Source organism: Cynoglossus semilaevis, chromosome 6 (assembly GCF_000523025.1).
Source record: "Cynoglossus semilaevis isolate Cse_v1.0 chromosome 6, Cse_v1.0, whole genome shotgun sequence".
Taxonomy (NCBI): domain Eukaryota; kingdom Metazoa; phylum Chordata; class Actinopteri; order Pleuronectiformes; family Cynoglossidae; genus Cynoglossus; species Cynoglossus semilaevis.
In genome coordinates, this window is record NC_024312.1 from 9,081,582 (window position 1) to 9,108,070 (window position 26,489).

General features: G+C 40.0%; 1 protein-coding gene and 1 pseudogene across 10 annotated transcripts in view; both read right to left on the reverse strand.

The window, feature by feature from the left end:
* Positions 1-167: 167 nt before the first annotated feature.
* fgd4a (FYVE, RhoGEF and PH domain containing 4a) overlaps positions 168-26,489 on the reverse strand; it is a 39,626-nt gene continuing 13,304 nt past the window's right edge. For 4 of the 10 annotated variants that reach the window (XM_025056269.1, XM_025056270.1, XM_017032979.2 and 1 more), the window contains 17 exons: positions 19,812-19,895; positions 12,110-12,259; positions 11,448-11,652; positions 7,869-8,256; positions 5,968-6,057; positions 5,703-5,848; positions 5,401-5,557; positions 5,150-5,288; positions 5,006-5,064; positions 4,761-4,907; positions 4,240-4,412; positions 3,946-3,976; positions 3,763-3,843; positions 3,543-3,668; positions 2,650-2,787; positions 2,136-2,276; positions 168-2,053 (listed from right to left, as the gene is read on the reverse strand). In XM_025056269.1, the coding sequence (XP_024912037.1) occupies positions 1,787-2,053; positions 2,136-2,276; positions 2,650-2,787; positions 3,543-3,668; positions 3,763-3,843; positions 3,946-3,976; positions 4,240-4,412; positions 4,761-4,907; positions 5,006-5,064; positions 5,150-5,288; positions 5,401-5,557; positions 5,703-5,848; positions 5,968-6,057; positions 7,869-8,256; positions 11,448-11,652; positions 12,110-12,259; positions 19,812-19,895 (2,522 nt within the window). In that variant the 3' untranslated portion in view covers positions 168-1,786. Of the gene's footprint in view, positions 2,054-2,135; positions 2,277-2,649; positions 2,788-3,542; positions 3,669-3,762; positions 3,844-3,945; positions 3,977-4,239; positions 4,413-4,760; positions 4,908-5,005; positions 5,065-5,149; positions 5,289-5,400; positions 5,558-5,702; positions 5,849-5,967; positions 6,058-7,868; positions 8,257-10,050; positions 10,903-11,447; positions 11,653-12,109; positions 12,260-16,776; positions 17,035-18,176; positions 18,375-18,430; positions 18,721-19,811; positions 19,896-26,489 lie in introns of those variants that run through there. The other 6 variants (XM_025056268.1, XM_008311837.2, XM_025056271.1 and 3 more) reach the window with 6 other exon arrangements.
* LOC112487165 (uncharacterized) lies at positions 15,938-16,091 on the reverse strand (annotated as a pseudogene).

The following is a 26,489-nucleotide window of genomic DNA, read 5'->3' on the forward strand; positions in this document are numbered from 1 at the left end:
ATTTTTGTATAAGTCAACCAATGAAAACATAACTCAAGAAAACAGTAACAGACAACGTCGAGTTGGCATTCGTCATGTACACTAAAGTGAGGACGAGGGCCATCAGAGGTATGTTTGTTGGCTGTAAGGCAGGACATGCAAACAAAGACCCAATCAGAGTGAACATGTTCAAGTGTAGTTAGAAGCATTTTAGTCAAAAGATTACATCTTAATTGGTTGTCAAAAATAACATTGTTACAAATAATGGTCTAAATTAAGGTTTGTACCAATTTGAGTTATTTTGCCTTTTGACATGAAATTGAGGAACTTCCGTAAAAAACTTAGTTTTCACTGAGCTCGTTATTCAGACTAATGTCATCATTTATATTTTTACATTTGTCAATAGGATTTCTCAGCTTTTTCTGTCACAACATCACTATTTCCAAAAGCATGTCAGCTGAGTCAATGTAAATAAAAAAAAAGCTAAAAATGACCAAGCAAAACTTCAGAAGAGTTTATGACAGATTGCTCAGCGTTACGTTGAAAAACAACCTAAATGACTATAGACTAAATGAATCTGCTTTATCTCTCCGAAGGTACACTTTAAAAGTCTGTAAAGTGCTTAGATTCTCTATTTACGTAGAAAGAGAATAAAAGGACAGAAATATCAGGATACATTCAAATCTTTTTAAAATTGACAGGTAAATTGTGTGGTCTTGTTTTTTTAACACTGATGGGGACTGAGTTCAAAGGTGACCACAAGAAACTGGTTGTCACACGTCAGTGAAGAATATGAATGCCTTTGTCGAGTTATTGTCCAAAAAATGATTTCAGGAAACACGTAGCGTTGGCTTACTGTTTTTTAGAGGCAGAAAAGACACTTTGTGCTTCCAACAGACAGATTTATCTTATATAAATTACTTTTAAATAATAATTACAGCTTTAAAAAACAAATGTACAATTCTGCCGCCAGCTCTTTAGATTTCAGATTGTGCTCCATTTAAGTCAAAGCTGTTGACAACTGCCCTACATGATGCACTCAGTTTAGATCTGTCCTCCACTGCTGACTGTGCCGGGGAGGAATGCAACACTGAAAGTGGCATTCCAGTGCCTGCTGTAAGACTGAGTGACCAATAGCACTGAGGTGAATTAATCTGCATTTCGAAATATATGAAAATGAAATCCAGGTATTTCTTAAGATACAATGGTTTGAGGTTTAAAAGCAGTTCCTTAACTGATGCACGCTGATCTGGTTTCACATAACAGATGACCTTAAATGTCATGCTCAAACTGAGACAAAAAAAAAAAAAGAGAGAAAAAAACGCAGACACTTTCGCCCACATGCATGAGAGAGGGAGTGTAGACCATCGTGAGCCTAACCACAGGGCCATATCCTCAGTGTTTGAACCAAGTGAAGATGCTTTTCTATTAGAAGTTCACTGTTTCTGTTATAGAAACAAATTTGAAGACAGGTCCATGGCGTCTGTAATAGAGCAGGTCTGTGGGATGTTGATTTAATCCTGAAGCCCCTCTGCTCTAGTGTTGATTGTACCACAGATGTCCTTTAGTAATATCTCACAGCTTTAACTGTAAATCACATGTTTTTTGTCCAAAAGCTCCAGGGTAATACTGGAGAACTGAAGAATAAGGAGAAAGGCAGCTTATCCAGCACTGATTCGGTTTCCATTAGCTTCCACAATACTCCACAGAGACGGTGCATTTGTATTCTCTTCATACAGCCCATGGCAGAGGATCCAAATCTCTTTTGAGCAAACAGACAGCAGCAATTAGTGTGCAGACAATGGCCTTATGTGCTGTCAGTCGCTGCCTCTTGTGTGCTGCTGTCCATCACATTTGTGTTGCTGCCGTTGATCTGCGGGCATTCTGGCACCTCCCCCGTCACCGCCACTCTAATTACTTTCAGCCAGCGCTGCTTCAGCTCCTCAGACTCTGCAGCAAAGTTGTGCACGGACTTTGACTGAGAAATCCGGAAGCTGGCTGGAGCATCTGTGGGTCGGATGGTGTCATCCACAGAATAGCCCAGCAGGGGGATTGTACTCTGAGCCTTAACGTCCTGGTAGTCAGGAACACAGTTAACATTAACACTATATGTGAACAATGTTTACCCTAAACGTGTGATTTCATATCCAGGTTACCTGTGGAGCTCCGTAAAGATACAACACCAGACATTCCTTCTCAGGGATGACGCACCACACCTTCTGCCAGGGCTTGTTTTTCTCACAGTACTGTAAGAAACCACAGATGATGCTGTTGCCTGTGAACTGAGCCGCCTCGATCTGCACAAAGATAAAGAAAAAAATGAGAAAAAGTTCTTGAAAAGGTTTGTTTTAATATGCAGAGAAAGACTAAAATACTATATCCTAGTGGAAAATAACAATAAAAATGTTTTTAAAAGCCCAATCAATCTAAAGCTCTAAAGCTCTCATTTTAAATCAGTAAAAACCAGAACTGAGTCAAGTTTGTTGTTTTTAGTCAGTGTACACACTACAGGGCCAAAACGGCAGCCTTCAAGCAGATTAGTAAACAACTGATCATAGGTGATATTTAGGAACTTTTTTCCTTTAAAAAAGCATGCTGTAAAAATCTCATAGATTACAGAGAACTGCCCAGATGTTTGATAGCCGTTTATTACCCAAACCCAGTCCTCACCTCCAGGATGCCCTTCTTCTTGCCCTCTGCTACGGTTTCTCCAGTCAGGATGGAGAAACAGTCTCTGCAGACTTTGTTCATCTTGTTGCTGTCGTATTCAAGAGCTGCCTTATTATCTGAACATTTCCAGCACACAACCTGTTAAAGAAAGGTCAAAAGATCAGACAATGACAGAGACGTTCCCTAGAATTAAGGACTCTTCAATGTTTTATATCCCTCTGTACGGCCCTTGTCTGCCCTAGGGTCCCATGTGACTGTTAAGTTGCCCCTGTCTGGCCGCTCTGGGTCAAATGTAAATTAGAACAGAGGTTCACAAAGAGTAATGGCTGCGAGTCATTTGGTACAAGTCACAAAAATGTGCAAAATATTTTACCTGGAAAAACAATTGGATTCAAAATAAAAGTCTCCTTAAAAAAAGCTATTGGCAAAAAAATAGTGTGTGTAGTGTGTGCTGCACTACAATTCATTTGATTTTTTGTGTTACAATTGTCCATGAGAATATCAACAAATTAAAAAAAAATGGTCGAGCAACTTTTCATAAGAACATAAAAGTTAAAGTGTTTATGTCCCAAAGCTTTAATTTTGAAATTGTGTTTTTTTAAAATACATTTCTCATTTCTCCATGTGTGTAATCAGCTACAAGTAATGCTGGCCAGAAAGAAAATGGAGAGGGAAATGTCAAGTCACTGGTGAAGCTGTTTGTTTAGTTTGTGGTAAACTTTTTGTCAAATTCTATGTTTTCTCCACTACGAGACCAAACCCAGAAAAACAGAAACAAAGGAGTCGATTGTTTTGCTAGTTAAGTTACAAAACCAACAAGGATTTTTTAATAAACTTCTGAAAAACCCAGGTCCCTGCATCATGTATGAAGCCGTACTGTGCTGCGTTCTTACATAGCCACAGGCTCTGCAGTGGTGTCTCCGCCGGGTCAGAGCGTTGAACGGCTCTTTACACTTCATGCACATGGTCACTTCGTTGTCGCGGATCCATCGGGGAGCTCGCTTCCCCAGCTCTGCTTTCTGTAAGAACGTGAAAACCATCAGAGTCGGTATGACAGGGCGTCAGGGTTGACATGTTCAGAACCTGAAGACACGTCTTTCAGACGACACTCACCGATACTTCCTCCGCATCTTTCAATGCATTCTTGAAGGACTCATTTTTTTGCTGGAAGACCTCGATGGTCTGCCGGAAAGCCTGAGGGAAGAAAACACCAAAAATATCGTTGATGAAGCTCAAATATTCATTATGGAAAAAAATAAAAATAAATCAAAAACGTAGTGATTGAGTCGTGCTTACCTTGATCCAGTCTGCCTTGTCCTGCTCTGAGCTGAGAGAGAAAACACAAAACAGCCATAATAAGCACTTGAATCTGATGACTTTATAATTACACCAACGTGGCAGTTAGTGGTGGTTATTTAAGGAAATCAGGGATTTGAACATGAACTCTGGGTGTGTTCATCTACGCTGTCCACCAGCCAAAAGTGACAATCGACTTTACGGTAAACAAATTACATCATTCAGTGTGAGACAGGGTGTGAGATTGTCACATTCTTACAATAAAACTGCAGCTACTTAAGTAAAAGTATTCACCTAGCCTGTAGCTCCAGTGTCCTCTCCTTCCCCGACACCTGAAACGTATGAGGGTAGTCCTCGTTGGCTGTTTCCAGAACCTTCATGCCATCAATGCCAATTCTTGTCCTCACTGTGTACTTCGGTCCACCCAGGCTAAATTTAGGAACGCAGTACAACAGCATGTTGTTGAACTGAGGAGGAAAAAACGAAACAGAGATCGGTACTTCACACTTTAAACGACAATACCCTGCAGACCTGAGCCATTCGGTCTTAATAAGAAACAACCACAGCCTAATCACATCATCTGGTAGTTTTGGTAATGGGGTGGGTTTACATCATTAACCTTCTGTTCTGCTAAGTATCAAGTATGGGGCTGGTTGGCTCAGTGGACAATGGTGCAGGGGGCAAGGGTTCGAATCCCTGTCTTCCAAGACAATTGTAAGATATAGTATTTCCTTGTGAAGGACATGGAGTAGTTTCACCAAATAGACACAGCCTCTAGTAGGACACTTGTGATGATATTTTCTATTAGGTCTTACCAGAAAGAGGTATCTCTCCATGGCTGAAGTATTCCTGGCTGCCAGCTTCAGGATATGTCCCTCTTTGATGAACTCATTGGAGGGGTTAACAATATCCTCCTCCTCTCCCAGCATCTCGTAGATCTCCAACAGCTTTTTCAGATTCTCCTAATTTAAAAAAAAAAAAAAAGACATAATTCTTTTAACTCAATTTTAACCGTTCATAGATTCGCTGAGAGTGGGGCGAGTCTGACGTGTGATCTTACAGATTTTCGTATTGCACTGTTGGAGTGAGTGGCAGCTGTGGCAATGATTTCTAAAGATTCTGGAAGAGAAAATACAGGGTTAGAAACAAGGACGAGTTAAATACATAAATAAAAGTGAGAAAACAGAGATTACGAGACGCTCACTCTCCGCATCCCGTCGGTCAGGGTCGTCCTGCGGCAGCTTCTTCAGATAGTCCTTGAGCAGCATCTCATATCGAGGCACTCTCTGCACAGGCTCCAACATGTGATGCTGAAGTGTCAGGCAGCCACACACCTCTTGACTCTGTGCAGAAAATTAGACAAATATATATATATATATACAAAATAATAACCTTTGCACACAATTTGACTATGACTATTATATGACTATTTGCGATTTTTCTTTGTCACATTACCTGTATCTCCTGGATAATGGCCTTGAACTGTGGAGAACGGTCAGTCCACTGTTTTAGCAGCTCCATGGCTTTGTCAAAATTCTTCACATACTCAGCATACATTTTGAGAAAGGGTGTGAGTTTCTGCAGAATGTCCCCAATTCGAGGTGTGGATCCCCTGCAGTTAGCAAAAGACAGCTGTGTCACTACGGCAGAGATTTGTTTACAGAAAATATGCAGCAGTGCTGGGTTCTGCTGGTATTTTTTTTTAAACGGACAGGACACTCGTGGATGAAAAAAAAAAGTGCACTGCTGCTGCTCACCATTCTCCCATGCGTTTCTCCAGATCTGGAAGCAGGAACTGGCTGTGAAAAGTGTTAATGGAGGTGATGTTGGAGAAGATGTTCTTCACTACGTCCACAGGAAATGTTCCCTTGTTGGCTTCCTCCATCAGCTTTGCACAGAAAACCTGTGAAAAGTTTGGTACAACCAGAAACTCAACATCCTGTTTTCTCTACTGCGTTGTGTTTATCACGTAACATCGTGTGAAAAGACCAGTTGACTGAAGACGTGGTCTGGGTGACTGACCTGGTCCAGTAGATTCAGTCTAGTAACGTAAGCCTTCTCTGTCTGCAGGAGCTCATTGGCAATCTTGAACAGCTTCTGCTCATTGGTCTCCTACAAAATTAAACCACACGATTTTACATCAGCAGTACAGACTGTGGAACTTTTTTTCCTAATGAAAATGTATTTTCAAACTCAAAAACTTCAATTCTTTCACTACAGAGGATCTACAGTAGTTGATACGAATTATAACACACGAGCTGAGGGAAATGCAGAAGTGCAGAATACTGTGACAGAGAGCTTGTGATTTCAGTTCATCTTAGGTTTAATTCCCAGTGTCCTGCTTCAGTTTGTCTGTCAGTTGGAGCTTCCTGTGTCTGTGCAAGTTCCTGATTACTTAAGTTTAAGTCAGATTTAAAAAAAAAAAATCATTTCAATAAAACCAAACCCTTTACAACAAAGGTGGACAATGGACTGAATATATCTCACATGTCACAGATATATATATATATATATTAGACATCACATTAGTATGTTTGAACTCCTCAGTGACTCACTGCTGTTGGACTGTAACCTGTTGTCTCACTGTTACACAGCTGTGTGTGTGTGTGTGTGTGTGTGTGTGTGTGTGTGTGTCATTAACAGCCATTAATAGCCTAGTGATTTTTTGGTGTGAGGGACTGAAAGGACATAAGTGCAGGAAATGACGCAACAAAGACCAAACTATGTGTAACAGCATTGTGAGTGAGGCCAACGACAACCACACTGTTATAAGGAGTACTGTGTTTGTCGCATGGAAATTTACTATAGAGACATATGTATATATTTGTATATATATACACACACATATATGTATATGTTTATAATCTTTATATGAACTTATTAATATATATATATAAATGTATCAGAGCTGTATATATAGGAATGAACACAGAATAGTACCTATTATTATATTATTATATAATTGAAATTATTATTTTTTATATTTTACATTATTTGTTCATAATTACCACTTTATCATTTTATTTTCCGACAGTTCAATAGAATTTTTCTTTATCTTAAGTACTGACTTTACATAAAGTTTGTGAGAATAAAGTCCTAATCATTCAACTTTTTGAAATAAGAAACCTTTTGTTTGATGACGAGAGATAAGACAAACCCTCATTTATTATATGATATATTTTCTTGAAATTGTTCTTTCACACATGGCTTCTACAATGGAGTGCACCTGGTTTCAAGTTTGCAGTTCTGTTTGTATTATTCACTGTATTACTGCTCTGAAGCTCAAATCTGATCTGCAGGTTTTATTTCTGTGATTCCATCACTTCTCAGGTTTGTTTCTTCCTTTACCCCAAGAATAAGAAGCTGTACTGGCGCTGGTCTCACGTGGCTAACTGAAAGTATTACAAAAGAAGCTTGAGTACATGTTGATAATCTAATGACAAAACCAATGTTCCAAACAGAGACGGTGTAATTGAATTGGGACTGATACAATCACACACATCACCAGCATGTTGATTTACAGTCCGACACAGAACAACTCCACAGACGACTGTTAGCTTCTGTCTAAAGTCTATGGGGACGTTGTCACCACAGGGAATGAAAGGATCCATCAGAATGGGAGATATTTTGAAGACCTCGGGCCTCAGAAGTGGAGCTCACCAAAAAATGAACCCAGCTGCTCAGATGCTGGACATCTGTTCTGCCTTCACAGAAAATAACTCCTCTCTGACACACATGCCAGTGAGGAGTGACACGCACACTGGTAACTCGATCTGGACTATGTAGGTAGGTGACCCAGAACGGATGTAGTGCAGATGATTTAATTAGCATCAGGGCTGAGAGTATAAATAAATCCACACAGTTTATGGAGCCCACCGGACTCTGTGATGGTTCCAACAGATCACGACAACAGACAAACTTACCTTCTGGTCTGTGCCTTTGCTTTCATTCTTGTGCTCACTCTCTGTGTCTGTACTGTGAGTGTGACTTTCTTCATCAGTCCTGTCTGTCTGTGGAGGTGAATGATCCTCATTCTGCTCTGCACTCCCATCCCCCATGTCTCCATTAACCAGGCCGTCCGTCTCTTTCCTCACACTCTGTTTCTCCTCCTCGTTGTCCTTCTCCATCTGCTTCAGCACTCCGTTTCCCACCGGCTGGCGATCATCCTTGTGTGCCGTCGATACTACGGAGGAGTGATTCTCCTGATTCCTGCCGGCCTCCGTCTGCCTCTGGTTGGTGCGGTGGGCCGGGCTGCAGTTATTCGACCTGCTAATAGGTTTAAGTGGTGAGCCGTCTCTCTTGTCCGTGCTGCTGCAGTGACAGACAGGCAAACAAAGAGGGAAGTCGGTCAGCACACGCACGGCACAGAAATAGTTCCCCAACAGCCTTCCCCTGAGACAACTGAGAGTGAAATGATGAACAGCATACTACACGACTGTAGTAGCCATGACACTTCACAAATACAGTAGCTGATGAATCAGAATCAGCATCAGAAATGACTCTAATGAAGCCCTGAGGGAAACTGTTGACACTACAGGACACTCCTAGGCAAACGTGGGAAAAAGGGAATGAGGTTAAGTGGAAATAAAATTATTAAAATAATAAAATATTCTTAAAATACAATAGGAATGACAGATTAAGAACCAGTTGTGGCAGCAGAAGTCTGCTGAAGCAGTGGAACATGCCGGTCAGCACAGAGCTCCGTGCACACGGGTGTGAGAGTTAAAAATAAAGCTGTGGAGGTGCACGAACTTCCTTCTGTCTTATGAGTATGCTGACAGCTGTTGTTGTGCAAAGGAAGTGTGCTGCACGGGGGCACAGGAGCAGAGGTACAGCACTGCTCTGGAGGGAACGATTGATGCCGCTCTACATCCACTCGTTTTTCGTTTTTTTTCTCTAACGTCACTTTGATTCATGAATTAAATGGTGAAAGCAGCCTGAACACATCCTCATGAAAAACAGCACAAGACTGGGAAGCAGATTAGCACACAAACAAACACACAGAGAAAGGCACACATACAGTACATTACATACACACACAATGTGACCATTCAGCTGCACTACTTCCGTTACCGGCAGTCTGCCCAGCTGTTTCTACACAAATGACTCTCCAGACTTCACTGTTGTTTTGATGTCAAATAAGCAGCACATCCAGTTTAAGAAAAAAAAAAAAAGAAAAATCCACTGCTGAGGACTCCACCGTACAGGAAACGACAGATCTGTAATCAGAACCAAATACAGTTCACCTTCAACTTCAACGACATTCACTGTTGCAATAAATGCTACTTCTGGTTGAAACAGGAAGTGTGAGCAAATAGAGGAACAGCTTCAGAGCTGTTACTCACTAGTGGCGTTTGTTTTAAGGTGGAAAAAAAAAAAGAGCCCGGGGACAGTTTAGAGAAAACAACACAGGGCCTCGCTGCGGTTATGTTTTACATGTCACTAGAAAAGTCAAGAGTTTCACTACACAGAGGCAGAATTGTTACCTCATCCAACCTGGTGTTAAACAAACATCTATGGTAGTTCAGAGGCAGCCAACAGCCATGTGAAGCAGATTAGATTTTTTTAAATCAGATTTATTCTGTTCTCAGACACTGTGGACCTTTCTCTTCCCTTGAGGCCTAATCCTCACCAGTCCAGAGTGGGAAAGTAAAATGACCTCATTCCACAGTAGAAGATGTAACAACAGGTGTGGAGGACGTATGTCATGACAAGCGTCACAGATGATTTGATGAAGTATTCAGCAGGCTGCTGAGTACTCTGGGCCTCTACTGTATGAGCAGTGAGGACAAGGACACCGTTGTTTCCCCCTCACCGCCGTCAACAACATGCCTCTACTTTACACATGAATTACTCCATTAAAACTCAGCACAGTTAATGAGATAAACAAGTTACTGTGGGAGACATTAGGAGAAACTGTCAGTCAGTTTGTGAACAGGAGTTTCAACGAAACAATTCACAACTATTTTAACACTTGATAACCAGCTGATGGTCTGAGTCATGTTGACAAGGCAACAGGAATTCACATTTAACATTTTCTAGCTGAGAGCCAACTTTAACTTCTTCATCGACATTCATTATCTGGTCTCTTCACAGAGCTCCTACCTCTTCTTCCTGGACGTCATTTCACAGCTGTGACCCCTGTCCCACCACTGAATGAGGAGCTGCGTTTGCCCTGACATGTACAAGTCCACGCTCATCCCCTCACACACCGTTAGCTGGTCAAGAGAAGCTAAATTAAACTTGTTCAGATCTGTTCGTTGCTCTCGTCTGATCAGAGCAAAGATTTTAGTCTTAAGATTGTAATGAAAGAGACTTCTGCTTTTCACTCCTTCATACAGCCCCGATAGGAAAGATGAGGAAAGACAAAGTCTTCCGTCAGTAGTATTGCTGCAGCTTGAATGTCATACCCAAGCTTTTTGATGACGCACTTCTACAGTCCAAAAACACAACATCAGTATTTTTCAAGTGCTGGGTCAGGACCCAGAAGGGTTATATGGAGCTTTTTTCAGGAAGGTCAAAGATGCGTGCACGTGAAGCCTGGAAAACAAACATCTTTGTCTGACTGTTCTGTAGATACTAAAAATAACATTTTGCTTTGTCATGTGCCACCATCCTGCTGCTATTAATGGTTCACATGTATTATGACGATCATTTTCTAAATAACTGTACCTGTCAATCAATAAAACTGCAAAATGTGTCAGAGCAGCATCACTGAGGGCCGGACAGTCAGTGAGTCCCAGGATGACTATCTGAATATATATGAATAGTGTTGAGAACAAGGGCGTCAATGAAGTTTTAAAAAAAAACAACACGTCTCAAAACGGTCGAACAAATGCACAGTAATGGCTATAGTTAAAAAAAACATATATAGTTAGGTGTGAAACGTATACATCTACCTGCTGTTGTTTGTCTTCTTGTACCAGCAGTAGGAATGACAGTTTACCTTGAATAATCATGATTAATCATCATAAATTATTATTATTATTAACTCAACGCTACCTTGTGATTAATTTGACTAAAAATTTGAATCGACCGGCAGCAATTATAATAATAACTGGTTTTGTAATAAAACAGTGTATGAAGTGTCTTTCAAAACTCAGGATCACTCCACAATTCATCAAAGATGAAAAGAACAAATCTTAGTCAAAAGTGAATAAAAACATAACAAAAATATGTCAAAAGAGAATGAAAAAAAACCCCCAAAGCTTAGTCATAAGATACATCAGAATATAAGGTTGAACTGGGACTGAAAGGTACATTGATGTAGGACCGTGTTCAAGAGGTAGAGGGCAGTGCAGCTACACCTCAGACCGACTATTTTAAGAAAACTTAATTAGAATTAGAGTAGTTAATTAGAGTAGTTTCGAGTAGTTATTAGTAGGGTTAGTAATTAGAGTAGTTACAGGTGTGGGTGGTTACAGGGAAACATGCCTTATGTAAGCCTCTTTATTGACAGTTTTATTGAGGCACATTGCACCACCAAGTAAAGCGCCCCCTACCTGTTTTCCTCAAATCGACTGATCAGGTCTGACACTTTGGAGTGTTTCTCCCTGACCCTCTCTTTGCTTGCATGCACTTTTCCTCCCCCTCCTCTTCCTCCACCCCCCTCTTCCATGGTTTGCTTAAGTGACGGTCTCTTGATGTGGCCCAGAGGATTAGATGGCTCCGTCAACGGGCTCTGAAGGTGTGGTGGCTTTGGAGGCACTGGAGAAAAGACCAAAGACTATTTATGAACTCTGATCTGAGGAAGGCTCTCAGTAAACTAGACGTTAAATCCACTCAGCTCCGTTTTACGTTTCTCTCAGATCACGTGTTAATAATTAAACATGTCTAATCAGTCGCCTCTTGTCCTATCAGTGCAGAGAAATCATTAACTCCCTTCGAATAAAGCACACAAAGGTTCAATTCACATGAGGAGATTGGACTTCTCCCTGAGTGTGTGCTCAGCCACGCTACTGCTGATGGATATCATTGATTTTAACTTTCCAAATGGTTTAACAGTTAATAAGTTAATTAAATGATCTTGCATTCATCGATTAACGCAGGATGAAGATTTGTCTGATTCTAGTGTTTACATTTGAGATCTGTGAATCACTGGTCTAAATCAGCCTCTGGTCCTCGGTCTGGAGTCACTTCTGTTTACCACTACTCATCTGCACACCTTCTGGTTTGGACTGCAGCTGACGCCTGTGGCCAGAAGCTCTTCCATTGACGACGGCTCTGTTCTTGTTGGTCCCACCAGCCGCTCGATTCAGACACTCCTGCACACTGGGAGAGTTACCTCGGTCACACACTGGGCTGCTGCCTAGAGCTGATGGACACACACACACACACACACAAACCATCATTGATAGTTACAGCTTCTGTATTTATCTCCACATTTAGATGCAATACTGATACAAACCCAATTAAAATACCAATATTTAACAACAGAACAGCTGAGTACACATCAAAGATCTGCTTGTACTACATCATTACTTTTAAATACAATATATAAATATTTGTACTGTAAAAATGTATATATTTTATATGTTGCAACTATAGCATTAATAACTTGTTTTAACTATAATAATATACAATATATATATATAGACAATATATGTGATAAATAACACATGTAAACATGAAGTTGTTATATAACAACTTCATGTTTACATGAAGTAAACATGAAGTTGTTAAATATAATAAAATATAAATATTTTATTATATTTATATATTTTATTATATATAAATATAATAAAATATACATAAAAAAGCATTAAGATTGCTAACCTTAAGGTGGCACTAAAGTGACATAAAAAGGCCAACTTCAGGGAAATGAGACAGAGAGAGAGAGAGAGAGCGAGAGAGAGAGAGAGAGTGTGTATGTGTGAGTTTGTGTGACTATAAGAGAGTTGGAGAGTCACACATCACTTTTGGGCCAAAACAAACAGCATTTCCTCTTTTCATTTTAATTAAGTATCTATGTCTTCTAAATCTGCAGTCGTTTGTTAATGTTTTTCATGTGTGTGTTAGTGTATCATTATCACCATGTTATCACCTCACCTACACATTTTGTATGGGGTCCATTTCTAAATGTAGCCTGTAATCTATGTGTAATTGTAAATTGGTTTAAGTTTGAAAGTTACAAAAATATGTTTACACATAATTGTAAAACTATTAAAATAATCCCATGACAAAGATCTTTTATAAAATATATTGTTTTAAGTATATCAGGTGTTATCTGGACATAATTATCCATCTGAGAAATACGTTAACGTTGTGAAGCTCTCACTCTGACCAGTTGGCCACAGATGGCACTGCAGACACACTCAGACTGCTGCCAGTGTTTACAGTAGCCCAAGTCTGTGACCTTACTGCACACACACGGAGACCAGACACATGTACACACACATACACTTTCAAAATGACCATATAAGGAGCTACGATGCTCTGTCATTATTTTAACAGTCCATTAGTTCCTTTATAGGACAATCACTTTAATGGCTGCATGTCTTAACAATGGGCTCTGATGTGCGGCTTTGTTGGACGGATCGATGCAGCTGCATGTTGGACTCAGACGTGGATCGACACCATGTGTAGCTACAGAGTGGAGGCATGAATTATTCAAACATGCACCGAACATAAAGCTACAATACATCAGACTGGAGCTGTTCCTGAACTATGACACGTCACACAAAAAGAAGTGGTTCATCTTCTGAACCATAATACACAGTATATTGTGACAGACTATAGGGTCTGTCTCTAGTTGTCCAAAAACACCTGAAGCTCAAACACAAGTCAAGAAGAAAAAAGGAGTAAGGTGTTTTAAACTTTTTTAAATTTTTTCCACAAAGTTTACAAAAGGTGTTTTATGACCTTCTTTTGGAAAAAACTTCAGGGATTAGCTAACAACAATAGTGACCTTGTTTGGTTTTTAATGGTCTGTCAGAGTATGATCATCTGATCACACTGTTTTCTATCAAGCTGAACATCAAACATCTACAGGTCTTATAAAAGGGCAGTTACTGATAAACATGAATCGAAGTGAAACAATATAAAGATGACATCAACTGAGATAACATTAGATGGAAATGTGCTATAAAACACCCCCCCCACACTCTCTTTCTCTCTCTAATTTCTACATACACACATGTATATGATGAATATACAGAATATATATACATATGTACGTTTATATATATATATGCAAAAGCTACTGGTGTGTATTTTCCCCACAGTGATCTTTATCTAGCCAACCCTGAGACAACAGGAGAAAGCGAACGACCACAGGATCGTACAGTCACAGCTTCTATATTTATAATGCGACCGTAATTAAAGACAACAGCTTTAGCGATCGTCCGACTGAAAGCGGTCCCATGGGAGGGCAGACATTTTTTTTGGAAAAATGTGGACCCAAAATTGCCAATCAATCCTGAAGGAAGCCTCAGGAATTTCTCCTGATTATGTGCTTGGCTTCCTGTCACAGCCACACTTACAGAGTGCGACAGAAAATATCCAGGAACAAGTCAAAGTCCATACTTTACACATATGGCTAGAAGTGGAGCGCTCCTTCTAAGGCATTAATGGTGTTCCACTGCAGGGGCTCTACTCCCCACAGACCGCCTGTGTGCCCTGAGACTGTTATTAACTGTGTCAAATGGTAATCAATCATGTCTGTGCTCTCAACGTTCACTTTCATACGTATGTTTGTGTGAGACGAAAAAGTATTCCACTCTCTTACGTGCAGCCTGCAGCTTTGGTTTATAAACTCATGTTCGCATCTTTAAGATGCCTTTGTACAGTGTTAAAAAATACAATCAACACCAGATATACAGTACTCTGAGCATTCCTGGTCTGCCTTGGATAAAAACTGAAATTGCCGTTTTCCTCGACCCCTAAAGTAAGAAACTGATAGGTTTGATCCAGAACCTTTAACCTTTGCTCCTGCCACTGTTGCATCATGACAACTGCGCTGTCATGGCAACTGTGCTGTTATCCTCCTAAGCAGAATGAGAGGTAAAGCTTCTGCTTCTTCTATCACAATAATCCCAAAGGTGAGTGCAGGAAATGAGAAATGCTCCTGTCATAGTTGGACATCTTTCACGCTGAACATAAAGATTAACTGTGCAAAAACTGTGCTCGTTTGCAAAAAACAAACAAAAAGAAATTATTCTTTTAAGTTTCTTCCTTTCAAAGACATTGAAATATGTAAAAACGTTTTTGCCTCAGCAGGATCAAGCATATGCGTGTGTTTGTGTGTGAGAGTCAGTGTGTGTGTCTACATACATCTGCACCCATCTGGCTCTGCCACTTCAAAGCAGCAGAGGAATGAGTTTATTTCAAATGGACTGAGACTAAAAGAATGCATCACTTTAACAGGAAAATAAACAGTGTCTGAAAATAGTTAACAATTTCAATAGGGCCTAAAATAGTTTGACTCCAGGCAGAGTGGTTTACTGAGAAGATAAATGAGTAGCCACGCTCCATAATATCCTGAAACCATGCTTCTATATGAGCATGTGGGCTACCACTCATGTCAGGTCTTCTGACCCCATGTCGTCTACTTTCCTCTAAATAAGATCATAGAAAAACTAAAATTAGCCACCATGAAAATGTTGGTATTTCAAAAGCCTGCAATTCTTATTAAATCAACCAGGTTATTGTAATTTTCTCCAAATGTCCCTGGACCCACAGGGAGTTTTCGGATCCTTTGTGGTTGCCAGTGATTACTAGTAGCTATTTCACAATTAAGCACAGTTACGACAGGACACCAAAGGTAGCATATAAATACAAATAAAATAAAACTAATTTTTAATGATTTTGTTATTGTATAATCTCTTATATCAGTCTCTCAGTTTAGTTTTTTAGTTCATATTTTAAAAAAGAGGCCGCCAAAAGGGAGGCCCCAAGTATGAGGTTCCTCTGGGGCTCAAACCTAGAACCCCCTACGTGTAAGGCAGACGTGTAAACAGCCATGATAACCACTACACTATTCCAGAAGAATTTCTGGAATACAGATCTAAAACCTGCCACTACACCACTCCACAGATTAGGCTCCACATTTGGGTAATTCACAGGGTCCACTCAGCCAGAGTGGCTGACCCAGTGACTCTGGGTGAACCATCTTCATGATCGTGGTGTTTCTCCTGCCAGGTAAGTATAACATGCTAACTGCTACCCTCAAGCACTGTCATATTCCATCTGTCGTGTTTGACGAGTCTTGTGCTCCACCCCCTCCTGCAGCAAGTCGAAAACAACCAGGCACACCTGTCTGTGGGTGAGGTGAAGTGTCTCTCCGCCCAGTCAGCAGCTAAAGGCAGGTGACGTGGGGAGTGTCGGCTTCAACCTCAGGCTTCGTTGTCTCAACCTTACCCTTATTCAAATCACTGCACCTTTTTACTCCTTAGTACAGTTAGTAATTACAGTAGTTACAGTGAAATGAATGGAATAGACAAGTGAATTCAAAACCACAAATGTTAAATACTTCTTAAATACTACAATCTTTAGCCGATCACCGAATCAACCTGCTAATGTCTGATCACACGTTTGGCAATTCAGCAGGGCAGTGATCTGCCTGGACCTGTTTACATCAATCACCTGACTGCTAGATAGCCAGACTTAGCCAGTTTTTTTGCATCAAAATCACAGCACGGTCACACTCTCACAAATCCACCAGTAAACTGTTGGTTTAGAGCCTGAAAACCTGTCGGAGCCAATTATCACCATATGGTCTGTTACAGACGGACTATTAAAGAAAAACAGGTGCAACATAAACAGAGAGCCATTCACACAAACGCTGGATTAAAAAAAAAATAAAACAGTTAGAATTCCAGTGACTGCACTCACCCCGGGCTTGAGACACACACTGTCTGTGCAGTTGCTGAGAAGATTTTGCTGTATGTGAGAACACGCGGCATGAGAGTGTGCATGCGTGTTTGTCTATGTGATTAAAGGTATGTGTGTCCGAGAGCAACTTCAGCTTGCATGTTATCTTCGCAGGCAGCAGCCTTTCTGAGAGTCAGTTCAGCAAAGATACAGAGTTGGAACCAGACTCCTCCCATTCTCTCTCTTTCTCTCTCTTCCCCTCTCTCTCTCCCTCTCTCACACAGGACTAATTGATAACATAAAAGAACGAGCAGCCGCAAATCAACAGGGAAATAAAATAAATTCAATTTATGTGGAACCAAATGAGACTGCACATGTTCACCTCATTACATGGAGCAAAGAAACGCAGCCAAGTGCAGAGATTAATGACTGACCAGCACTGCAGTTCCATAAATGTTTTGGATGAATAAAGATTTCATTGACGCATTTAACAAAAGACTTCATACAGTGTTAATAAAAGGAAAGTAGACACTAATCCTGCTAACTGGTAACAGATGTTTCTCTGACTCTATCCTGTAGGTGGTGCTATAAATGCCCTTTTAGTGATCAAAGACAGACTAGTGCATTGCTGCCTGATTCCCTAAACTTCCCTAATTTTTATACTAGCAACAGAAATGGAGGTCAGTGATTGCCCACCAAATATAAGAAACGACCCAAACCCCCAACATTCACTATAAGACCTATTACAAATATAAATCAAATCATCAAATTATCACAGCACAGCAACGCAACAAAATGTTTTATTTACACAACTAAAATACAATTCTGAGGCTTTACTAAGCTGGAGCAGAATATTTTCTCTACGTTTTTAACGACAGCTCTGCATCATTTAAGTTGGATTACTGCCACTTGCTGGGTTAGTTTCTGTTGGTAAGCATTACCAGCAAGAGAGAGTTTACCCCCTTTATATAAGATGTACTGTTATCATTACTATTATTATTATTATATATTTTATTTATCTATTTTAAAGACATTTCTGCACCCTTGACCTTTAAATCCTTCAGCTAAACACAGTTTTCTCTTCCTGTTCCTCATCACAGCACTAGTTTATATCATGTGTTGCCTGGTGACATTCCTTTGCTGCAAATCAGGAAGGCATTCATTTATGTGAAGAGCAACACAAGTAAAAGAGGAAGCAGAACAGTAAACGTGTGCTGGTAAAGTGAGACAACTGTAGCAGAACGCCTCAGAATCTCTGAAATATGTCAACAACAAAATAATTAACATCAAATAATTTAGCTAAAAATCACATAACCTGTTCATCAAATAGATTTAAAAAACAACGTGACACAAAAGGCCCAAAAGATTCCAGAGGCAACTCATAATAAACATGAGTGCCTTGGAAATAAATTCAGCCTTACCATCTTTGGAAGAAACCATGCTTAGCTGGCAGCAAGCACAGCAGGCATCGTTAGGAATACAGAGTTGTCAGCAGTCTCAGGTAATTATTAAGAAATCCTCAAGGCAAAAAAGAAGGTAAGAACTCAGCTTCCAGCCTAAAGCCTCAAACTATTTTCACTCCTTTTCAGCTGCACAACTATCTACAAAGAAACACGACCTGAGCGACTGTTGTCAGGTTAAAAGTAAGCTTAAATGTGGATGAGTAAATACATACCTAATACCATGAAGGAACTCATGACGGTCCTCTTTTGAACAAGCTGTATCAGATACAGAATTAGCTAAAGGGAACTGCAACTCATGCTTCAGAGTTTTTCTTATCATTGTGAAACAGCTGATGTGAAATGTAATAATTAAACTATGAACCATAACAGAGCTCATGGAAAGAAAACACCGATGTACGGCCCACAACAGGAAGCTCGGTGGTATTGTCAGTCCTGTGAGGCTGAGATGATGTCAGCGATGTGGACTTGTGTTGTCTTGTGTTGTGTTGTGTACATTTACACACTGCTGTGCAGACACATGCACACTAATCCCTCTCCTATCGTGGTAGTTGCGTTCCAAGACCCACAGCAAAAAGAGAAAATCCACGAAGTAGATTATATATATATTTACGTATATATTTACCCTTTACGAACCTCCCCCACACTGTTATCAACCCTCCCTGGACTGTACTACCCTTTCCACATAACTATATGCCCAGTAGAGTTGGATAATGGTGACTCAGAGCGAAGTCAACGAGAGAGTGGCCGTCAGACAAGGGGAGATGCTACGATCCATGATCCAATCAGCGTGAGGAACAGAAGAGCATGCTAATTAGCCAATAGTACACCGAGTACGCATTGTATTAGCCAATAGTATGCTGTGTACGATCTCGTCTAGGTAAACAAAGCTACCAGCGATAGTTCGTAAATGCAGTTTGTGGGGACGGTGCAATGCTCAGAGCACAGACCTAAGACTAGCACAATTCTGTTCACAACATACAGTGAAGAAGCCGAGAACCTTAACAATCCCTGCAATAAACTGAGAGGTTGACTGAGATCTGCTGTGACTAACAATGTATGATGTCAGCGAGGGAGAAACATGATGATGTAAAAGGAAAAAAAAGAAGAAGACACATAGCTAACAAAGTCAAAAATAGGAATGGGAAATAAAAAACAAACAGTAATCAGCACCAAGGGAAATTGGGAAAAGAAGAGTCCATGCTATGAAAAAAAAGAGAGAAGCAGATAAAAAGTGGAAACTACCAAAAAAGAAAATGTAAAAAAAAACAAAAAACAGGAAGGTACTGGCCATCAGAATCTCGACAAAGATGTGAAGCATTTTCTCAGTTTAACACATTAGTTCTAACAGTGGCTTTAAAAATTAATCAGTCACTGACGAAGCTTTACATCAAAAGAGGTAACACAAGAGGAACAAAACCAGACCGCACTTTCACAGTAACAGTAACAGCACAAACACAGTCGACAAACCACGGCATCTACCTAAGCAATGTACGTGCATGTGATCAGTAATAATTAAACTACAGCAGAGACAATGGCAGTGACACAGAAGAGGTGTGTGTGTCTGTGTGTGTGTGTGTGAGAAAAAATTCCAACCTCTGGAGTGTTCGATTTTCACAGCCACACACGAATCCTCATCAGGATCACTGGCCTGGAAACACGTAGTTTGGCCTCTTCTCTCTGCAACAAAAAAGGAAAGATTTACATTTTATTTTATAGTCACTGCATATCGTCTCGAAGAAGATACTTTGATATGACACAAAAGGTAATAAATTGGGTCTGAGCAGAATACGTGAGGATCTAAGCCTCTACTGTGTCTCCGAATCTCTTCTTTCATAATGATATGATGAATGTAGAGTATAACAAGCCTGAGATATTTATAGCTGCATTATCAAGTATCAACTTTGTGTGTTGGGTTTGTAAAGGAAAAGGATTCACCATTCCCTGTAGACAGGAATCCCAATTAGCCTGTCTGGTTTTCAGAGTATTGTCTATGGGGAGAACAAAAACAGGCACATGAAAGATTAATGAAAAAGAAAGTATGGTTGTAACAGGGATAGGGAGCTCACATGAGTATTGGCTGGTGGAACACACATGCATCTGAGACACAATTAAAAAAAGGCTCCGGTGAATAAACAGAAAAATTGTTGCCCTCACAGTTGTATTTGGAGTGAAGCATCAAAGCGACCGGATGATCTATGCTAATGTTAACATCGGCGCTATACTCAAGAGAAGAGCTGCGCAACAGCACACACGCAAGAAGCGCTGAACTAGTTTGAATCAAGTAGTAAACAAGCAGTGGAAACTATTTTCCTCAACCCTCCAAAAACAGATGCCCTTTCATAATGCCCTATTAAGGAACACAAGATTTTTGACAAAAATATGTTTGACTTCAGTACAGATCAAATTCTCAAATCATTGTATATTTCTTATGAATTGTACTCTCGCATTAGTGGTTCTAAACCGTATGGCTAACATTGTCAAAAATAGAATTTAAGGAGTTAAAGTTAGCTACGTGTAACTAATATTATTCAAAAGATAACAATTAACCAACCCCAAAAATACATCATTTGATAAAACGCGTTGGATTGCATTTTTTTTTTGTCCAACTTTACGGTGCTTTGGTATTGAAATATCTTTAATTCACATTTACAACAAGTTTTTTTTCTCTTTCGAAGAAACAATGAGACAAGGAAGGTAAGTAGAAAGGAAAGCACAATTTATAGTGACCAATTTTATTTTACTACTGCAGCAACGTTGTGCATATCTATTTTCAAACCTCAAGGCATGATGAAAACAGAAATGTTTCATATTGTATTAATGGCATGTGAAAGTGCCACGGATAAGAAGGACAGCATGAGGCCGTGGAGAGGACGTACACCGACAACTGGGACTATATTTGTGTGTGTGTTTTGGGGGTAGAATAGTATACTGGTGCAAGGATTAAAGGAGGGCTTTCTCCACCCACCATCTGGACTCCTCATGACAGGCCTGCCTGCTGTTCACATACTCACACACACACACACACACACACAGTGCAGTTCCCTATCCAGGGTACAAATATAAATATAAGCAGCTTATTGACAGCGTTATGAGGGATTCTGAGAAAACCAACTGACTCTAAACTCTAATCCTCTCCTTCTTGTAGGCACTCGTGACAATCAGATTCACCATGTGTGACCTCCATGACCTCCAAACTGACCTTCCATTTCCTTTATTTATAGGTTTGGAGATGTAAACGAACGAAAGCTTAATGTGAAAGTGAAAGAAATCACAATAGACAATGTTCGGATGTTGGGAACCTGTGGGACACCAACAGTATGACAAGGTCAGCAAATCAACAAGAACTTTGAGTTGACCAACAAAAAATAATGAGGAAATAAGACTTCCTTTCACAAAGAGCCTTTGACTGAAATTTGAACTTAAACCCATAAGTCATAGAGCAATCCCCCCAAAACTCCAGAAAAACTAGTAGTAACTGGGTTTGAACACAGATAATCTGCTTATCATTTAATGTAAAATATCAATTAAAAAAAACATGAGTAACATCTGGTACAAGTCTTCTTACACGACACATGACGTCAGATTTTGTATGAAGAGAAGACAAAATTTTATAGCACAATAATGTCACTAAACACAACCAATTGGTAACTTTCAGAACCAGCGTAGCAGTTCTGTTCTGTTCAGTTCTATGTCTACAACAATAACCTGTTGTAACCTGAGTGTAAGCACTCTCCGTGTCTTACATACAGTCTATGGTAAGGACTGAGGAATAAAGTGTTTTTCCAGTTCACTCTCATTTACAGGTAAATAGACTGCACATGTCAACAAAGGTGAGGACGACACTCTAGAAACGAATGATGCTAATGATGGTTGGCACAGAAAAGCAATTTAAAATGCACCCTGTATTTGTTTCTCCTGACATAACCTTAACATGTGACGGCACGGCATGTCCAACAAAATGTTAGTAATCATCTGGTCCAGTCATAAAATTAAATAAAAAGTCATAATATTAGACACAAGTTACTCTATTTTTTAATGGAATGAACAGATGTGGAAACCCAAACAACAGTGCTTCCTTCAGTCTCTGGTGAAGTCTGTGGAAGGATATACTGTACACTAGGATGACAATAAGAAAAAAGCCTGTTGCGTCCGGGGACCTAGCCACTAATGGGCCACTGTGGGACAGAGCCAACAAGATAGACAAGAGATAAAAACAGCAGCTGAAAGTGTCAGTGGACAGCAGAGCCCGCTGCTGCAGAGTCATCACCAGGTGGAGAGAGACGGCACTCTGGCATCTGTACTTCTCTGAACAATAATATTAAGTTATCAAGACAATTCATTCTGTGCTCGACCAAATGCTCTGCCTATCTTATACCTACAGTTCAAGCTTATAAACCAGGGCTCACCAACTATACTTGTAGGAGGGCCAGAATTTTTTTGTACAGACACCTTGGTGATAAAACACTTAAATAAAATGATCACCTTTTTGTCTAACAAAATGTAAATGAAGTCATAAATGGTGGGGATTACTGACAGTTATTTAAGTCTAGGTTGTTGTTTTTTTATTGCTTTAACAGTGGAGACCACATGATATTTTCTCTTTGATCCAAACAACTGTGGAATGTTTGCACCAGATAGGACGGTTCAGTGGTCCGGATTCGGCCGTGGGCCGTCAGTTGATGATCGATGCAATAAGCTGTACCACAGTGAATTAAAGGGGTGTAGAGTTACAGAAATCTGCTTGGGTTTCATTTACCCATTATCAGCTGGCCTGGTGAGAGATCCCGGTTTAAATGTGCTGATGATGAACCATTACCTGCTGTGTTTCAGCTGATATTGATTCTAGTGTCAATGGATCTTTAAAGTACTTCAGTGGGTCAGGACACATGCACCCACACCTTGGCCTTTATATTAAATGAGCATTTTAACTGTGTATGTTAGCTACCAAATGAAAAAATGTCATACAAAAAATAAAACATTCACATCAATTTCTAATATTTTTTCATATAAATATGGACTACAGATTAAACCATCTAATGCATTACTGTAAGTTGAAAATTCATATTATTGTATAGTAACAATGTAACGAATATCGTAGGCTGATGACATGGAATCACGGCTGCTGTTAACTGTGTTCATGCGTCTTTCACCATATGCCTAACAAGTAATTTATTATTCACTCAATTGACATGTGCATTTTTAGCATGTTTTTAAGGCGACGACTCCCACAGCGCTGTGTGCATGTGGCTTCTGGTGCTGAAACAAAACGTTCTATAAAGCAACCTTCTGGTTTAGCAGCAAAGCTTCTCACAGAAACCAAAACAGACCACATGTGTACACCGATGCTGGCCATGAAAGGAGAAGAAAACATCTTCACAGTACCTGAGCGAAAGTCTCTGCGAGACAACTGGGTTTTTACAATCCTGTTTGCCACGCGATTCTTATCCATCTCAAATATCCCCAAAGCTCTGCATCGATAAGGAAATCACAAACCCGTCTTCAGACACGACACTTCCTGTCGTCTTGTTACTCCATGTCTGTATTTACTCTACAACTCTTGTCGCACCTGCCCATTTACTGTACAAACTGGTTTCTGGTTTCCTAGAAACCAGAGTCAGAGGCGAGGGAGGGAGCAGCAGCGGGGGATGAGGGAGAAAACGAACATTCATGTCACCAATCAAGGACTAAGTCACTCTAAAGTGGCAGGAATTGAGGGGAATGAAAACAGTGTGGATACTGCTGAGTATAGGTAAAGAAGGAAAGTGGAAACAAAAGGACAAATACCATCTGGAACATTTGAACATTAAACCACAAAATGAATCAAATCTGTTAGGTTAAAATCCCAGCTCTATAGTATACACCCAGTCTGGGCACTGTGAGAATGCAGCAAAAATAAACTCATAGAGGCAGATCTGATAATAAAATGATGAAAAAAAAAGTAATACATTTTTCACCCTTGAGGACAAAAAGCAAAATAACCTAATTTGCATTGCTGCTAGTGATAACCGCTATTCAAATGTCTCATAAATAATGTAAAAGGTGAAGAGTATTTATACGCCGGGTCACACCCTTTAATCACATGTCTGATAATGTGGGCTTTTCATGCTTGACACAAAAGAGATTGGCTACTGAACGAGTCCAGATGTGACTGTCTCTGTCCTCCTCCCCTTTGTCCGTCAATAACGGACAATTACCAAAGACTTATGGTTGTCCGCCACCAACATAATAGAGTGGAAATTAAACGTCTTTGTGCTGTGAATGAAACCAGATGAGACTCCCTGACCCTGGTTCAGGGATCTAACACGTACATGCAGTCCTAACAGTCTTTTAGTTCAGATATTAGTGACTCTTTAGATGTTTTTGACAATCTGACACATTTCATCTTGTTATCGACTCCTCGTCTCTATTCATGTTGAAGCTCGTGTATTTTTAGCTTGTTTTTGTTTCTACTATTTGACATTGGACATGTGGAAACAGTTATTTACACAGTAGAGCTAAAGCTGTCAAAGCAGAGCAGACATCTGAGGATCGTAAAAACACTCTTAGAGTTGACACAAAGTTCTGAGGGATTTTGAGGAAATCTGCTTCTCCCCGAAAACCAACTCTTCGACGAAAGCTTTCATCCTTTTTCAACATTTCACCACAACAAATCAAACACGACTTGACAACGGTTGCTGTCAGCCTATTAGTTACCGTCTTCCTACCAATAGTCCCTACGCATGTGAAGGAAAACTCTTAGCATGAGCTCAACACACTCTCTGGTCTGTTCCTAAGGTGTGGTGACCTATGACCCTGTGACCTGAACAGGTGTTTCTACTTAAACACTTCCTGATTTAACTTTTACAAAGAGTAGATTTACTGCCATCGCCACTGCAGCTACAATGATTCAACAGAAAAGAATATTGATAGTGAAACGCACCACGTTCATGATCTGCACCGAGGAAATATCTAGAAATGTAATTGATCTAGGCTAGAATGAATTCAAAAGCAATTAGAACAGATAGACAAGGGTCTGATAAAGGAGGTCTGAGCACATGTGTGTTCAAACCATAGTGTAGAGACCTTGGACAAGGTGATCAATAACCGTAGAAGGCACTGATCTGAGAGTATGAGATAACAACAGTCCAGTCAACAGACTCTCACTTCCTCCATTTTGTACAACACATATTTTCTTCTTTTTACTTCTGTCTAACCTTTATTTCCCCCGTTAGCCTCTCCACCTCTTCCCCCACTCCCCCGTGAGCTCACTGAACCATTGTTACCTTGAAAAACAGATCACAGCTGCTGAGCTGGAGCATCCAAATGTGTCAATCAATATCTTGTCTGTTCCATCACCACGTCTGACTGAGCGCCAGCAGACCCATCTCTTCTTAACGAACAACAGTGTTTCGATTAGTTACAGGATTTTACAAAAAAAAAAGCTCATCCTCAAAAACATGAACTACAGTCACAGAAAAAGACGATTACAGTGACAGTTTAAAAGAGAATCAATGAGAGCTGAGTGGTTTCCAAAACCTGGATTTGTGTTCAATGTGAATTTGAACAGTACAAGTCAGTACAGTGTGACTGTTAGATTCCACTATATCTGTTCACTGTGTTCTTTCCACTGAGCAAATGTTTCTGAGCAAATGTTTACAAAAATAACCATTCAAATTTCCATCAGCCGAGTGAACGTGAACGACTTCCTGCACTGAAAATATAGAAGCACATCTCCAAAAATAACTGCATGAGAAATTCCCACAAACTGAGGCAACCCTCCATGTTGTGGTTCAGATTCCGTACAGAAGTCCAGTTCTAAATGGTTATAATTTCCAAAAATTCAACTGAACACAAGCCAAAATGACACAACAGATACCTCTCACATGGAAGGACATACAGAATTGGACTGAAGTTGAACAAAATAAGCGTACTGCCCTATATTACACAGTTCTAAAGGAAGGGATAGTTACTAATAATTGTATTATTTTGTAGTTGTCTCAGAACTTTCTGACATCTTTTATAAAGTAAATGTGATTCAATGTTGTTATGTGACAGTACAACTTATAGATCAGGCAAACTGCAAATTACTTCAGCCCAAAAATGTTTAAATTATTACAGGTAAACAAATGATCACAGTGAAAATACTTTACACAGTATACAAGTCACAAAGATGTATTTGTAAGAAAACATTGGAGCTGATGTTTTATAAATGACATACTGAACCTAATGTCAATTGAACAGCGTGGGTAAAGACTAACTGGAGCTTTGTGTTCAGTATGAATGGTGCCTTCT